This window comes from Arabidopsis lyrata (assembly GCF_000004255.2).
Source record: "Arabidopsis lyrata subsp. lyrata unplaced genomic scaffold ARALYscaffold_5, whole genome shotgun sequence".
Lineage (NCBI taxonomy): Eukaryota > Viridiplantae > Streptophyta > Magnoliopsida > Brassicales > Brassicaceae > Arabidopsis > Arabidopsis lyrata.
In genome coordinates, this window is record NW_003302551.1 from 18,397,136 (window position 1) to 18,413,653 (window position 16,518).

Genomic DNA, 16,518 nt, shown 5'->3' on the forward strand with positions numbered 1-16,518 from the left:
TGATCTCTTCTTAGTGTTTTTATAAGAAGATGTGGAAGAAGAACAATAAACGTATTGGACTACATAGACCAAATACGTATTATTGCGTTTAATAATGAGAGAATTAGCGCAGAGGTAGAAATGGGAGAGTAAATTAGCTAATCGACAATAGCGTTGGACGTCCAAGACAATGGTACAAAAAACTTGCTAAAGAGGCTCGGGTATTGAATTAATTACCAAAAAACCTGACATCACCGTCAACATGCGCGTGGGGGTAGTTCCGTTGCCTCTTCGAATGGGCGGAAACACATTCTGACATGCATTAAATGAACTGCGGATGAAGTGAGTGTTATTCGGCTGCAAAAGGAATGAAGCGACGCACATTTAATGGCTTGATTTGGGAGATATCGGCGAAATTTAAAACGAAGATTTTGGCGGGATTTGCAATTTTAAAGTGGTAAGGCACATTGTGGAGACCTAATAAATAGGGGGTGGATGGGAGAGTTAAAACGTAGAGTCAAGTAAAGAAAAAAAAAAACCAAAAAAATAGAGTTCAAGGAAAAAACTTCTGCTTCACATCAAGAGTTAAAGGTAAACAAAAGGTTAACGTTTTTTTAAAACAAAGTTGAAAAAGCATTAAACTATATACTAACTAGGTTTATAATTCGCGTGGCGCAAGCTAGAATTGCGATGGAGGTTACTAACGAGCTGATAAGCGACATGGTACGTGTGGAGCTTGGTAACTGGGAGAAAGATGACGGCGGTGTATGGAGATTCAAACCGTTACCACGAAAGGAGCACAAACACATACGGTTCAGAGAAGGCGCCGGTTTGGCGGCTGCGAAAGAAAAAGTGCGCGGCGAGATGGGCATAGACCGGACTCGTGAGAAGGTAGAGCTGACATACGAGATGCCGCAGTGGATGGACGTTGACGGAGCTGTTAAACCGGTCCCAATCCACATTGCGACTGACGACGATATGGACATGTTCCTCGCTATGCGTATGGATATCCACGAGATGAAGCTTTACGTAGTCCCAATGGATCTGACGATGACCCTGGAAATAGATGGGTTTAAGGTGGTACCGATTCTAGACGAATTCGCGTTTGCGGAAGTCATGAGCAAAGACGAGGTTGAGAAGGAAAGGAGGCGGCGAGCAGACAAGGCCGTGGGAGACAGCATCATCTGCACACAGGTTCCGCCAGAGCAAGTAGCGGACAGTGATGATGGACCCTTAGGCTGGGTGGGCCATACTTACGCCGCAGGTGGATTTGCAACCCTCTCCTCAGCCTTGAGATACTATAAATCTAATACCAACGCTAACGAAGCAGGGAGATCCCCGGCGACGGTGTTGAACCCAGAGAGTAGCTCATCGACGGACGACCACGACCTCCGCGTGACTCGCCTGACGAGGGATTTGTTCTCTGAATTCGAGAAAGGTGAGGAAAATAGGTGTTATGTAGCATTATAACTTTTTAAAAATATATGTAGATATGTAACTTGGTCAGCGATTTATTTGCTCAGCTGGAAGCACCAGTGGGGGTAAAGTTACGGCGGCAGAGGAAGATACTACTGCCGGGGTTCAAGCAGGAATGCAAGAAAATGTTACACCAACACGTGGGGCTGGTATGTTCTAAATCCAAAACACATAGCTACACATTTAATACTGAACAATGCATACTAATGGACAAATTTACAGGTGAGCAAGACCTCCCTCACACCACCAACAATCAGACGCCGGCGACGCCTATGTCATCCATGTTGCAGCTGCTTGAGATACCGGAGCACACATTTGCACGTGACGCAGCGCCGGTTATTGATGACACTGACTTAGAGGGTAATGTTTACTACTTCAAATAATGAGTGTCTAAGTAAATTTATAACATGATACGTGTTATATGTACAAAGTTATTTAACTAAATGGGGCTTCATTTATATACAGGTGGGGAAAGAACAAGACTGGTCGTCCTAGATGTGGACTACGAAGGGGACGCGCTATTCGTTGGTAGGGTTTTCAAGAACCGAGATGACTGCAAGGTTAAAATAGCCGTTCATGCCATCAACAGAAGGTTCAGTTACCGTAACGACCGCACAACAAACGACGTAGTCATTGTACGGTGCGTCTCCGACGCTTGCCCATGGAGAGTTTACTGTGTCCGCCTAGAAGATACAGAATACTTTGAGGTGCGGACCGCTATGTTAGAACATAACTGCCCTGTGGAAGTGAGAAGTCAATACCAACGACAAGCAACCACCTCCGTCATCTCTCAGATCATGAAGGCCAAGTACGCCGGAGCAGCACTAGGACCGAATCCAATAGGCATCCAGCGAGCTTTGATGGACGAGTACAGTGTCAACGTGTCTTATTGGAAGGCCTGGCGAGCCAGAGAATTGGCAGTGGACATGGCTAAAGGTTCAACAACGGGAAGCTACGGGATCCTACCAGCTTACTTACACATGCTATCTAAAGCCAATGTGGGTACGGTGACGGAGTTACACACGGAGGCAGACAATAATGGGGAGAGAAGATTTAAATATTGCTTTGTTGCACTAGGGGCGAGTGTTAGAGGGTGGAAGTTTATGAGAAAGGTGGTCATAATCGACGGAGCACACTTGCGCGGTAAGTACGCTGGTTGCCTCCTCACCGCTAGCGCACAAGACGGCAACTTTCAGATATTCCCTATAGGATTTGGGATCGTAGACGGGGAAAATGACAAGGCGTGGGAATGGTTCTTCGAGTGCCTGAAGCAAATCATTCCGGATGAGGAAGACTTGACATTTGTATCGGACCGCCACAATTCAATCTACAGCGGGCTCACCAAGGTATAGAGACTAATAATTTTTAATAAAGTGTTACATAAAAATATACCGCGCTAATTATTATAATACACATACACCATTATATTTACATATTCAAACTGACATTTTCGCTGCAGGTGTACCCAAGAGCGGCGCATGGCGCATGCATCGTGCACCTCCAACGGAACGTGGCGGCGAAATTTAAGCAGCGGCTACTAGCACCACTGATTTCCAAAGCCGCAAGGGCTTTCAAAAAAACAACTTTCAAAGAGCACTTTGAGGAAATAGAGCGGGTGTCTCCACGGTGCGCAGAGTACCTCCTGGCAATCGGATGGGAACATTGGACAAGGTCCCACTGCAATGGACAGCGATACAACATCATGACTTCGAATGTGGCTGAGTCGCTGAACGCGGTCCTAAAAGAGGCACGTGAGCTGCCTATTGTATCCACACTCGAGTATATCCGAGCCACTCTCATGACATGGTTCTCCAAGAGGAGGGAAAAGGCAGCGCTACACTCAATGCCCTTAACTCCAAAGGTGGAGGAGCTGGTTTTGAAAAACTACGAACGCAGTACGTCCTACGAGGTGATAAGGATCACTCCCGAGCAGTATGAGGTGAAAACAACTACGGGGTTATCTTACATTGTGGACCTCCATAATAAGATATGCACCTGCGAGGAGTTCACAATGGTTAAGATACCATGCAGCCACGCAATAGCCGCTGCAGTCCGGTGTGATATGAGGGTCCCCGACCTAGCAGCTCCAGAATATGGAAGCTTCTTCTGGACTCTCGCATACAACGGAGGCATCCACCCAGTCCCAGACCTTTGCACTCTGCGCAATGTACCGGATGGGGTAGCGACCTTGAATGTCTTGCCACCACTCACCCGAAGGCCACCAGGTAGGCCAAAACGATCTAGATTCCTTTCCGCAGGGGAGTGTAAGGTATAGTTACCTAAATTAGCAGTCTACCATTTAATATATCAGCGTATATGGGTTAATTTGAGTATACATAACATTTAAAGCAGAAATCAACAAAGAAGACGAAACGGAGCTGCACGCGTTGCCATGGGCTTGGTCATAATCGTGCCACCTGCAAGATGCCGATATAAATAAGAAGCTATGTATGGTAAGATATTAATCCCTAACATACGGTGGTTTACATTGTCCACTACATAAGTTGTCCACTTATAGCTATCTAACAAATGGTTCTTTAAATTCAACAGATAAGAAAGCTGTCCCTTTTGCATGTGTAAGAACAGCTCGGCGATCTAAGATGAAATGGAAACGGAAGAAATCAAGCGGCTAATTTTCCTTGTAAAATATTAGTGCCGCCTGTTAAAAACTTGTTAATGTTTTGTAAAACGATGATGAACTTGGCACAACGGGTGTATTGCGTTGATCGTGTGAGTCCGCACGCCTATGAATGTAATATATTTCATTTCATGAATGTCTATCTACTTAGCCTTCTACATTATAGATTGAAAACCAAAAGTGGATACCTAAAAAAGTACGTAAAACGGGTGAACGCATTACTGATGGGAAGCCGAATTTTTTTTTTTTTTTTTAAAAAAAATTATTGCAACTTGGATAACGTAGTTTTACTCAGACATTATATGAATATCCAAACGATAATGCCTCTTGAAGATAACGCTACACTATGTGAACAGATATGATGGATGTGACGAGACGAACTAGGGAACCTAGTTTTGTAGAGCTCCCTGCTACGAGAACACAATAAATGCCCACCGCGTGAAGTTGTGGGGTCCGCCACGTTGGAAAAAACCGCCTGATATTTCTTGAGAGGTTGGAGCCTGTAAGTTTAAGAAGAAAAAAAGGTTTAGGATAACAGCTTATGTGTTGGAGAAAATGATGCCGAAAAACAAGAGCAGCTCATCAGGAAGTGGATCAAGTTCAACGGTGGGAGACCGAAGCATTGTCCAACGAGAAGGCGGTTTTCTCTGCTACTGCGGTAAAACAGCAGTACTTTGTCAGGCTTGGACGGACGCTAATCCAGGGAGAAGATTTTACGGGTGCGGCGAAGGGTATAAAAATGTATGCGACTATTTTCGCTGGCGGGATGTAGAGAAGCCGTATGGATGGCAGAAAGTAGCGTTACTCGAGGCGAGGGACTTGATTCGGGAACAGGCGGAACAGATCGCTAGGCTACGCGCGCTGGGAACTTGTGGCGGCGAGGGAGACGAAACCCAACAAACTCAAGAAATGGTTGCTCTCATTGAAAGGCTGAAAAAAGAAAACGAAGTCCTGCAGGTGGCATTAGGGAAGATGAGGGCGAAGGAGAAAATGATTAGGACTATGGGCATGGTGTCCTTGCTAGGTTTCGTGTTGGGTGTGGCCGCCGTCATCCACAGCAGGAGTGCTGCTCGGATGGAGTTGCCCTAACTTACATCTGGTTGGATGAAATTAACTATTTGGTATCTCTGAATTTTCATATGTTTGAAAGTACCTATGTTACATATGGACTGTTAAATATTTAAGTAATCTTCTATTTTCATTAATAAGGCTTTAATTGTTAAAAATGCTGTGCGCACGGTGCAACACTTAGTGTTTTAATCCAAAGAAATTAAATAACTACAACTAATATTGCCAGTCCATGTTTCTCTATAAGTATCTATGATAGCTGGTGGATAGTTAAATAATAATGTACGCTTCAAACTTAAGGTATGAATATGATATATTGCAAACAATTGTCCGAATATGTAACAGTTAAAAGTCAAAGACATATGGAAATAAACACACTTCAAGGTTCAAACCACATCATCCACTCGCACAGATATGGTACAAAGACACTAGTAAAACATCCTAGAGTCGTGAAGCAAAAAACAACAAAAGAAGAAATAAGGTTCAACATAACAGAAAGGGAAAGAAATTGACAAAGCCGAATAGTTGCAAAAAAAAAAGATAAATTAGAGTCGAGGAGGGTACACCAATGAGTAAGGCCACATCAGCCATCAAAGTTCACCACAACAGTGCTCGTACATCTGCACCACCAACTCCTCAGCACGCAGGCGCATGCCATCTTCCTTAACATGCACCGCTTTGTCCATCCCGCCTGTAGCATATGCTTCCAGCAATAACAAGGAGAGCATCCCACTGTTAGCTATGTTAGTCGCTTGGGAAACATGTGTGTTCCTAGCAAAGGTGAGTGGCTGAAGCGGGAAATTCTTCATTAGATCAGAGCCACCAACCTTCCGTACCAGATAAGGAAACATCTCGCATATAAACTCGAGCTCAGGCTTAAGACGGGATCCCCGGCGTGCAGCAGCAGTTGGATCAAGCACAGTGAGAGTGTGAGAGGTCAGGTCAATGTGAACAGCTATCCACCTATTTTTATCAATGTTAAATGGAGAGAGCAAATGATCAATGTGCGACAGCCAAACTCTGCCTGTTGCCTTAAACCTCGTAGTGATCTCATTGATAAGAGCGGGATAAAACTCAAAAGTTTCCTTCCGCTTCACCTTCTTGAACTTCGCATACAGAACCGCCAACGAGCCATAGAACTTACACGGAAGCAAATCAGCACGAGGATCAGAAGCAGGATCAGTGTTGTCAAACAGGGTCTCACGTAAGACAGATACACAAGCGTCCATTACCTATGGAAACATAAAAAACCATAAGCCAAATGTAAACAGCTGCAACATATGGAAGGAAGGGTACTAACATTGGGATAGCCAGGAGGGATGATAGTGGGTATCATGAGCAACTCAGAGTCCTTGATCACTAAACCATCACCGAATGCCCTACACAAAGTTCATGAAATGTCATAGGTGTTCATTAAATAATATGAATCTGTAAATAGATTAAAGGAGATCTACAAACCCTGCCTACACAGGAGCTTTAAAGAAATTAAAGCAAGCAGACAAAAGTAGAAAAACTTACATAGGCGGTATGTCAAGGACCATCAACTTCTTGTAGTTTGCAGACATGGCGACAGCGTCTCCCCCAGCTACAATCTGACCATCCCCGCAATCTCCTCCCATTGAAGCTTCCTCGATCTTGGAAAAAGTATATGAATAGGAAGAGAGGTGGGTAGTAGAGAGTGTAAAAAACAGGTAATCAAGATAAATAACATACCACTTCATCAGCAGGAGTCCTGCTGCGCGACCCAGATGATTCAGAAAAAGCGGTACCCTAAAAAAAGAAAAAAAGTTATTAAGGCATCAATGAGTGAGTAAACTTAGAATATCAAATAGTAATAACCTCAACAGGCCCGGCATTTTGTTCATTTGCGAGTGGTGGCTGCTGCTGAGAGGGGCGTTGACACTGGTCAGAATGGTTTTCAGGAGCTACCACCACTGGAGATGGTTGAGGATCAGTCTGCCTAATAGAAGGAGAAGGAGAACTTGGGGATTTGTTGTAAGGCTGACCTACACCTATGCCAACCTCGCGCAAAACATTCTCCACCACGACCCCGCTAATGGCTGCAGCAACCGCAGAATTGATATTTTCCTTGAGGGAGCGTTCCAACCTCAGTTCCATGGACTTCAGTTCAACACAGATATGGGCATACACATCAGACTGGGCCTCTTTTAAAGCAGCTTTCAAAGCTGTGGCAGTGTCCAGAGTCGCCCTAGGGGAGTCTAGGGAGGCAAATCTAGAACGTGCAGCACGAACCTTAGATTTTTTGGCCCGGGAAGACTGTCCCCTAGAGGTGGAACATTCAGACGGTTTGGCCCGCAATTTACGTTTCCTTTTGACAATAACCCGAGGAGGAGACTCTACTTGCACATCAGCTCCTCTAATACCACCACCAAACATCTCACGCTTAAACTTGACTCCATCATCCAATTGTTGCAGCATCAAGTCAACACTTGGATCACTTACTTCATCCGGCCAGCTACAGTCTTCTATACCAACAACATTTTCACAATCGGGAAGTACAGACAAAACCTCAACCTAGTCCATATGTGCACATAAATTTGTTAGCTATTCATTATTTAAAATGAAGTGCTATAATTAAACGTAAACCATCACATACCTCGTCAACTCCATCCAAGTCCCAGACCGGTTCAAGTTTCATTGCTATGACAGGGAAAGGATCTTCATCACCAGACTCGGGGTCAGTGCCAGCACCAACAGCAGAGAGCACACCGGGGACAGCTTCGACAAACACAAGAACTAGTGCGTGAATAAATCCTTGAATGGCGACAGTAGCCTGTGCAAGCTGGTCTAAAGATCGCGACTTGATGCAGCGCATGGTCAGGTCAAAACTGTAGCGGCCCCAGGGATATGCTAGAAAAGCATCCAAATCGCGAATCATCTCAACGTGAGGCTTGGGGATCTTCATGTGGTAGGACCGCCTGGACAAGAAACCATCAACAAGGAGCAAACATGCATATTTGACACGCAACTCAGGGGACAAGGCTTTCGGTCTTCGCAGCTTCGCAAGTAACATCTCGCCGGTGAAATACTCCTCACCACCAAAGAGAGTAAACCAGTACGGGGTAACACCAGGAGGAGATTTGAGGAGAGACCGGTCCAGAGGCGGTAGAGGGCTGCAGTTGAGACCAGTAACCAACCCGAATTCCCTCAGAGAGAATCTTATCGGCTTCCCGGCGAAAATGACCCATATTTCATGTCGTTTGACAACATTCAGCTGGCGGGTGAGGAGAAAGTGCGCCAATTTACCAGAGAAAACAGGCTTCGAGTAGATATCAAGCAGCTTCCCAAAACACGGACGAATGGTGTCAAGTTCTTCCGGCGTCAACGCCTTAAGCACCGCCTTAATTGTGTTCAACTTGAAGTACATGTTCACCCGATCACCCGCAGGTTCTTCCCTGTCCGCGAATAGCCGAGAAGGCAAATCGACATTTGCCATGTTCCTGCAGAGATTTAAGAAATAAAACAGAGTAAATTAGAGATCTACTAAGAAAATAAACAAACATGCATGTTTTAGAAACGGATCTATGACATATAGGTAGAAATTATGGACATATATAAACATGCAATACAGATCTATGAAAGAATGTGAATGCCCATGTATATCCATGGATAAAACATATAGATCTATAGGAAAATATGGAGGATTAAACAGGAATATAAGAATTTTTACAGATCTAAAAAACAGATGAAAGATTACAGACTATATGCATAGTAGGAGGGAACGATTATGACGCCATGTATGAAGACGAGAAAGAAAACCCGTTAATCAATTGGGGAAATTTTTTTGTCGCCGAACAGAGCATGTCAAACGAAACGGATAAAGATTCTTTCAAAAATCGAAACGAAAACAAGTTTTTCTGATGGATTAAATGGTGCCGGCTGCGCCGGGGAAAAAAACAACGGCAAAGCAATATGCGTTTGCTCACCGTACAAATCGTCTAAACGGCACCGCCAAGGCTTGAACAGTGTCACACCGTCGTCTCCGGAAGCGACAGAGGAAAGAATCAGTAGACTGGGAACTGAAGAGAGAGAGAGAGTTTTAGGGTTTTCTGAGTGAAATGGCGGGATGAGAAGAAGAGAGAGGATGAACTAGAAACGTAGCGTCAGACGCCACCCTTTATGGCCTCGAGAACTGCAAAATCAGTTCCAATGTCTCAAGTATTGGGCTAAGTTTTGGACGACCATGAAGGAGCGCGTGAGGGTATAAGAGGCTAAAAAGTGGGCTAAATATTTACAATGTTTTAGGCCCGACAAGATTATACCGAAAATTTTATTTCACCCCGATCCTATGTCTCTCACCCAATTATCTCTTTAATAATTACATTTAATAGTAATAATAATTTTTGTTGGCCAGAGTTGTACGTTTTGTTACTAAAAGAGAGAGAATCTATAGGTGATTATGCTTTCTCAGTGAATAAGTTCAGCATTTTATTGCTCAACCGTATATTTTATACAATGAAGAAAGAGAGACCATTTTATGCAGCTTGTCTTTCACCAATAGTCTCCACAGGAGCAAGTTCCATTCTTGAAATGATGGAACCTCCTAACATCTCTCAAGATGATTTCTCTGTCAACAACCTTTGAGATAAACTTTGTTGCAAGATGACAGTCATTACAAACCCTGAGGTTTTTAGCCACCCTAATAATTGTACCTGGCGATGTGTTAAGTATCCCAAACGCAATTGCTAGCTTCTCACTGTGTCCACAAAGCAGAATCTCCTTTTCATCTTCTTCTACATTGTGAAGCACACAAGATGTGTCAGGTATATATCCTTCTTTTCTCATTCTCTCCCACAAGGTCTCTAGATATCCACGGAGCTTTTCGCTTTGCGGGTGAGATGAGTCACCGGCTACGAATTTATGTACTTCATCGCCATGCTCAATCCAGCTACATCCAGGTTCTTTTCTCACGCCTTGCGCTTTCATATTTCTCCTTACCTCTGTTGCTTTATACCAGAGGCCTGCTGATGAATATATATTGGCAAGTAGTACATAGTGACTAGCTACATTTGGTTCCAATTGAATGAGGTTCTGAGCAGCAATTTCTCCAATTTCTAGGTTATTGTGAATCCGACAAGCACCAAGGAGGCTACTCCAAGCTCCAGCTTTGTCGAAATTTCGAGGAATCAGGTTGATGAGTTGATAAGCTTCTTTGACTCTACCTGCCCTTCCTAGCAAATCTACAACACAAGCATAATGATCTGAGCTAGGCTCAACACCGTAGTCCTTCTTCATATTGTAGAAAATCTTTAATCCTTCATTCACCATGCCTGAGTGGCTACAAGCTGCAAATACTGAAATGAATGTAACCTCGTTTGGTTTTACTCCCTGAACCATCATCATTCTTAGCATATCTATGGCGTCTTGGCTGTTCCCGTGCATCCCATAAGCCATTACAATCACATTCCAGGTTATAACATTTCTGATAGGAATCTGATCAAAAACTTTTCTCGACATCTGTAGGCACCCACATTTTGCGTACATGTCAACTAAAGCGCTTCCCACAGCCACATCAGTTGCCAAATTGTTCTTGATGGCATAAGCATGGATTTCTTTTCCTTTTGCTAATGCTGATAGTGCAGCACAACTGGGGAGGATTGTCATCAGAGTGATGGAATTAGGTTTCAGACTAACTCGGCTAGCTCGCTCGCTTGCTTTCCTTTCGAGGATTTGCATCTTGTGTAGCATAAGAAGCGCGTCCTCATGGCGTTCTGAGAATACATAACCCGTAATAATTGTGTTCCATGTTACTAAATCTCTATCTTCCATTTTACCGAATATCCGCTTGGCGATATCGATCTTTCCCAGCCTAGAATACATATCCATCAGTGCATTCTGCACAAACCTGTCTCTATCTAAACCTCTTTTTACAACAAATCCATGGATAGCTTCCTTTTTGGAGAACGCACCAGAACGAACACAAGCAGGAACAACACCTGCCATTGTGGTTGAGTTAGCCAGAAGCCCAGCACTTTCTTCCATTTCAATAAACAGCAACAACGCTTCCTCGTCATACTCGTTCTGGGCATAACCAGTGATCATAGCATTCCATAGACCAATCTTTCTATCAAACATTCCATCAAATACTCGACAACCACTCAAGACTTGCTTGCAATTGCAATACATGTCAACCAAAGCACTGCCAACAAAAGAATTCTCATCCAAAGAGCCATTTTTCAAAGCATAGGCATGCAATTCTTTCCCTGTGCGAAGCATCTCCAAGTGTGAACAAGCAGGAAGAACACTTGAAATAGTGAAGCCATCTGGTTCAACACCTTCAAGCACCATTTCCCGCAAATACTCCAATGCTTCAAGAAACTGCTCGTTCTGACATAATGAGCTCAACACAGTGTTCCATGTGACCAAGTCACGGCCTTCAAAAGATCCAAGCAAGACTTTGGAAGATGCTAATTTTCCCATTTTACCATACATAGCCACCAGTGTGTTGATAATAAACGAATTCAATTCACCCTTTCTCAAACCATAGGCGTGAACCTGCTTACCCATCAATAATCCCTCGGGCATAGGAAAATTCGAGCAAGCAAGAGCCACACTCACCAAGGTAAACGAACTAGGCTCCACATCTTCATCCAACATACACCGAAATGCTTCTAACGCCATTTCCCACTTCTCAAAACTACACAAAGAAGAAATCAAAGAATTCCAAGAGACTTGGTTTCTCTCAGATATTCTATCGAACACCTTATACACAGCCCCGAAATCTCCACACTTTCTATACAAATTCACTAGGGTATTAGCTACAGTCACGGAATCCACTCCATACCCAAATTTATACACATGGGCATGAATCTGTTTCCCCAAATCCATGTCCTGAAGATCAGCGACAGCCTTTAGCAAAGCAGGGAACGCAAAATTATCGGGTTTTATACCCAAAACAATCATGTCAATGTAAGTCAAGACGGCTTCACGGAGCAAATTAGATCGAACTTTGGACCGGAGCAAGTCAATCCACCACTCCGGAGAGTGTGATTGAGAGATAAATTTCGAAGGTGCGCCATAAACGGTGGAGGCAACATCGTCGGTTACAGAGGTTGGTGTGGCACGAAGAAGGTAAGGATGTTTCTGGCGGGAAAATGGAAGCGGTTGAGAAGGAAACGGGAGAGAGAAGGTGAAGGCAAGAGGACATGACATGAAGATATTTCTCCGAAAATATCGTTATATATTTTATTAACTATATAAAATTCGAGTTTCGTGAAGATTTCTGATGTACTGTATCAGTAATGCGTAGACGAGGCGAGGAAGACGATGAAGGAGATAGAGGATGTATATGGGCCAGAAGGCCTTTAATGGGCCTAATATATGGGCTCATCAATTATTATTTCACACTATTCGCTGCAATATAACAGTGTGTGTGTGTGTGTGCGTGCGCATGAATTGTAGTAGTGACTAGTGAAAGTTAGAGAGAGAAAGAGGAATTCAAAAACAAAACAAAATCAGATCATCGCGCCATTAGCAGAAGCTCAGAGAAAAGCTTCACTCGGAAGAATAACTCAGAGATGGCGAAGCATCCTTCTGCGATTGAGAGATCAGTGGCTTCGTCTCTTCTTCTCCTTTCCTATGGACCTGTGGTCTTCTCACCCACAAGGTTCGCATAACCCAATCTCGTTTCAATTTCTGTTTTGATTGTGAGGCTCGCGGTTTCAGATCTGTGTTATCTTCCTCGTTTTTCCTCGTTTGGTTAATATTATCGTCTTGGGTGATTATTAGGTCGGAATCTGTAGAGGAATCGAGCTATGTGAGGAAGTGGTGTGACGAAGGTAGCTCGAACCTGAGCTTGATGTTGGGATCTAGCGGATCGAGATCTTGTGGCTCGGCTTTGTCCAGCGATGGTTCGTTTGGGATGAGCGAGGATCGCGGATTCAAAATCAATTATACTGGAGATCCGTTTCATCTCATGAATTTCAAGGTGCGAAACTCTTCTTCTTCACGTCTCTGTTTCAGAGTATTCGTTTGGTTGTTCTCTAGATCTGAATTGGTTCTTAAGTAATTCGAAATTCTGAGAAATTTGATTGACTAGTAGCTTCTATTTGTTGATTTCTTCCGTTTGAGCTAGATTTTGGAAGTTACTATTTCGTTCATCAACCTGAATGATAATCGCTCTCTCTTAGATGTACCAATTTTGTTTTTACGATTCTGGATTTAGTGATTAGTTTACCAGAAACGGATCATTTCTGGAATTTGAAATTTCGAATTTCATGTCGACTCGTTTGCTTTGTTATGCTCTGATTTTAGTAAGAAACATATATTTTAGAGAACAAACTTTGAGTACGGTGTGAGTATTGATTTTCATTGACTGATTTATGCAGACAGCGAGAAAACGCCGATCTCAGGTCATTTGGGGATCCTTCAATTTTAAGCCAACACATTTGATGATGAATCCTGCGTGTGATGTTCTCTCAACATGCTCTGTTGAATCCAAAGATGAGTCATGCTTGTCAACTGGTTCAAGCGAGGTTTCTAGCGTAGAAAGCAGAATCAAAGTCAGGAATCAGAAAAGCAATGAGAAGCTAAGAGGAGTAGGGAAGAAGATGAAAGAAAGTAGCAGGTCGAGTTCTATTCGCCGTAGAGCCAAAGACATCTTGGAGTTTCTTTCCTCTGAATCTTCTTCCGAAGTTCATATCCGTCAGATTCTTGGCGACAGTCCCGATACCAGCAAAGCTCTCAGAATGTATATTCTTCTTCTCATTCACACAACAAATACACATTTCTTTTCTTAGCAATACATCTTCAAGCCTCTTGTGCATGCTTGGTTTAAGGGCATGGGAGATAGTTGTAGACTTGTAGTGCTGATCAAGTCCAGATGCAGGTTGTTGAAGATGGAGGAAGTGAAGAGGTTTGGCACAGGAGGAAGACTTGATCCCTTTATTTACAAGGTATGAAACTTAAACTTTCACATCCTTCATTGTGGTATATATTCTAGCAATAAGTACCTTAAATTGATCTTTTTGCCTCCTTAATTTTCTGTAGATTGCATGAAAGATTAAGACATTAATGCTGGAGGCAGGTAATACTTATATCCCCTTCCCCACTATCTAGTTATATACAGTTTGGTTTGATCCTGATTTGGGCTAGGACAATGAAAACTATAACGGGATTACGGGAGTTATATATATAGCTAGATATATATGGTCTAAAACGCTCGCTTTATAAGAAGTGGCTCTGTTAAACAGATAAATAACTGAAGTAACCATATAAAATATAGAAACCGATGTTAGTTAATAAGATATCATGCTTGTCTGCTTGTGTGAACCTCGGCCTATTGGTTGATTCCTTGTGAGCTGTTAAACACACTATTGGTTGATGACTTACTACCACTTTACTAATCTAATAAATGTGATTTTGCAAAATATATTTTAAATCATACTAATGGGATAGAGAAATATAATGAATACTCATTAATTTCGGATTAATCAATATATTGAAAGAAACAGAGCAAAATAATCAAATTTCATTGGATTATCTTCTACGAATTTTCGGTTCGTGATGTATTGCTTACAGTTACTACATGTCTTATGTTTATCTTACAAAGACTAAATCAGTCTTGATTTATTTTAAAATTTACAATTTTAAATCACTAATTAGGGAATCAAATTACTTTAGTTATATATTTCATTTAAAATTCTGCGAACATGTAGTTTAATCAAAGTTTTTTTTTTTTAACAACTGTTTAATCTAAGTTTTTTTGGATATATTATCTAAGCATAGTAAATTTTAAAGTAGGTCTTAGTTTTATGATAAGGATATTAAATATATTAGTCCAAAATTTTAGATTAAAAAAGTGATCTAAGATTTTAGACTAAAAAGTGATCTAAAACTTAAAAGCTAGCTGACCTACATAAATCACTTGTGACATTTGTAAGTTCATAATGGTACGTGTCATGTTATGTTAATTAAGTTTGAAATATTAGATGTAAGAAAAAAAGAGATTCAAAAATTAAATTCTAACGGAAAAAAACATACGTTACAATTAAAAGTCGAAAAGTGTTAAGTCCAAAGGTCAATTAGAGCGCAATTTGAGTCCAGAAAAGTCGATGAAAAATGTCCATCCATCGAGAAATTATGCTTAAAGTAAACGCTTACTTTTCAAGCGACTTTCACGGTATTGCCGCAGTCAAAAATACGCGGCGACTGTTTGGTTGGTATAGTGACGACCCACACTCACGCGGATTCATTAATTTTCTAATTAATTATCACAAATAAGAAAAAAGGAACGTGAAATAAATTTGTTAATTAAAAAAAAAAGGAAAAGGAAACTGACAAGAAACGCTAAACAGATTCCTTCCTTGTACTAAAAAAACGTTAATTTACAGCTCAGAATAAGTTTTTCAGTTTCCCCTAATTTCGACCCTATATTTTTATGAATAGAATTTCAGTCCTAATACTTTTTAATAAATTGCAATCCTATACCCTAATCAGTCTTTATCTGGAAATATTATTCTATATCTTATATTATAGGTCATGGAAACAATAAACTACTAATCACTTATGGAATGGTAAGATTACAGAGAGATTTTAAGAAAAAACCAAAGAAAGGGGCAAATAGAAATAAAATAAAAAATATGGGAGCCAAGGGAAAAGTGCAAGAAAAGCAATTAAATAAAAAAATAAAAAAAAAACCCTCAAAAAGAAGAAAGCGGAGACTCGTTCGCTTTTTTCCTGCCTCCTATAAATTAAACGCGACTTGTAAAACCTTTCTCATCGTCTCCGTCCTCTCTCTCTCTCTTCACGAGAAAGAGCAGAAATAACAAATAGAAAGAAGAATTAGGAACAATAGATTCTTCAAGGAAATGGGGAAATACACGGAGATGTTGGACGCCGGCGTGAGAATCGCGGCGAGGTTTCATTCACACTGTCCTCAGACGGCTCGTCTTTATTACCATCCTCCATCCGACGGCCATCACCATCACGGCGGAGTCAAAGATCTAATCGGAGGTGGTGGGGTTTTGGGGTCGGGTCAAGATTCGACCGGTTTGGTTGGTGGTTTAGGAACCGGAACTACTGGTGGTTGCGGTATCAAATCTTCTCAAGGATATGATGACGCTAGAGATCTCTTGTTATTCTCTGTTGTTTGATTTAATTATTTGACGAAATATTGGTTGGTGTGGGAGAGAGATTTCATGAGCGTTTGGTTGTGCTTTTTAAATTATTATTGAGAAAACTGTATGTTCTTGAGAGGATTTGTGATACTATTTAATCATCTCTGGATTCCAAAATTTTCTGGGGATAAATGGATGTTGATGAGAAATTAAATTTGATTTTTTTTTTTTTGTTCAATTCTGTTCTTAATTATTTTTGTTTGACTTCGTTCGGATTTA

General features: G+C 41.8%; 4 protein-coding genes across 4 annotated transcripts; 2 read left to right on the forward strand and 2 right to left on the reverse strand.

Annotated features, from left to right (window-relative positions):
• Positions 1 to 5,751: 5,751 nt before the first annotated feature.
• On the reverse strand, positions 5,752 to 6,579 carry LOC9312489. Its single transcript, XM_021026245.1, has 2 exons — positions 6,462 to 6,579; positions 5,752 to 6,393 (listed from the first exon to the last, which is right to left on the reverse strand). The coding sequence occupies exons 1-2, from the start codon at positions 6,495 to 6,497 to the stop codon at positions 5,752 to 5,754; spliced, it is 678 nt and encodes a 225-aa protein (XP_020881904.1). The 5' UTR covers positions 6,498 to 6,579.
• A 2,991-nt stretch (positions 6,580 to 9,570) lies between these two features.
• On the reverse strand, positions 9,571 to 12,419 carry LOC9314220 (pentatricopeptide repeat-containing protein At3g57430, chloroplastic). Its single transcript, XM_002878106.2, has one exon. It carries the CDS (start codon positions 12,332 to 12,334, stop codon positions 9,674 to 9,676), a length of 2,661 nt encoding a protein of 886 aa, XP_002878152.1. The 5' UTR covers positions 12,335 to 12,419; the 3' UTR covers positions 9,571 to 9,673.
• Positions 12,420 to 12,622: 203 nt separating this feature from the next.
• On the forward strand, positions 12,623 to 14,483 carry LOC9314221. Its single transcript, XM_002876375.2, has 5 exons — positions 12,623 to 12,788; positions 12,911 to 13,109; positions 13,510 to 13,871; positions 14,010 to 14,076; positions 14,171 to 14,483. The coding sequence occupies exons 1-5, from the start codon at positions 12,700 to 12,702 to the stop codon at positions 14,177 to 14,179; spliced, it is 726 nt and encodes a 241-aa protein (XP_002876421.1). The 5' UTR covers positions 12,623 to 12,699; the 3' UTR covers positions 14,180 to 14,483.
• Positions 14,484 to 15,882: 1,399 nt separating this feature from the next.
• Positions 15,883 to 16,477, forward strand: LOC9312490. Its single transcript, XM_021025829.1, has one exon. The coding sequence runs from the start codon at positions 15,991 to 15,993 to the stop codon at positions 16,273 to 16,275; it is 285 nt and encodes a 94-aa protein (XP_020881488.1). The 5' UTR covers positions 15,883 to 15,990; the 3' UTR covers positions 16,276 to 16,477.
• Positions 16,478 to 16,518: the final 41 nt, after the last annotated feature.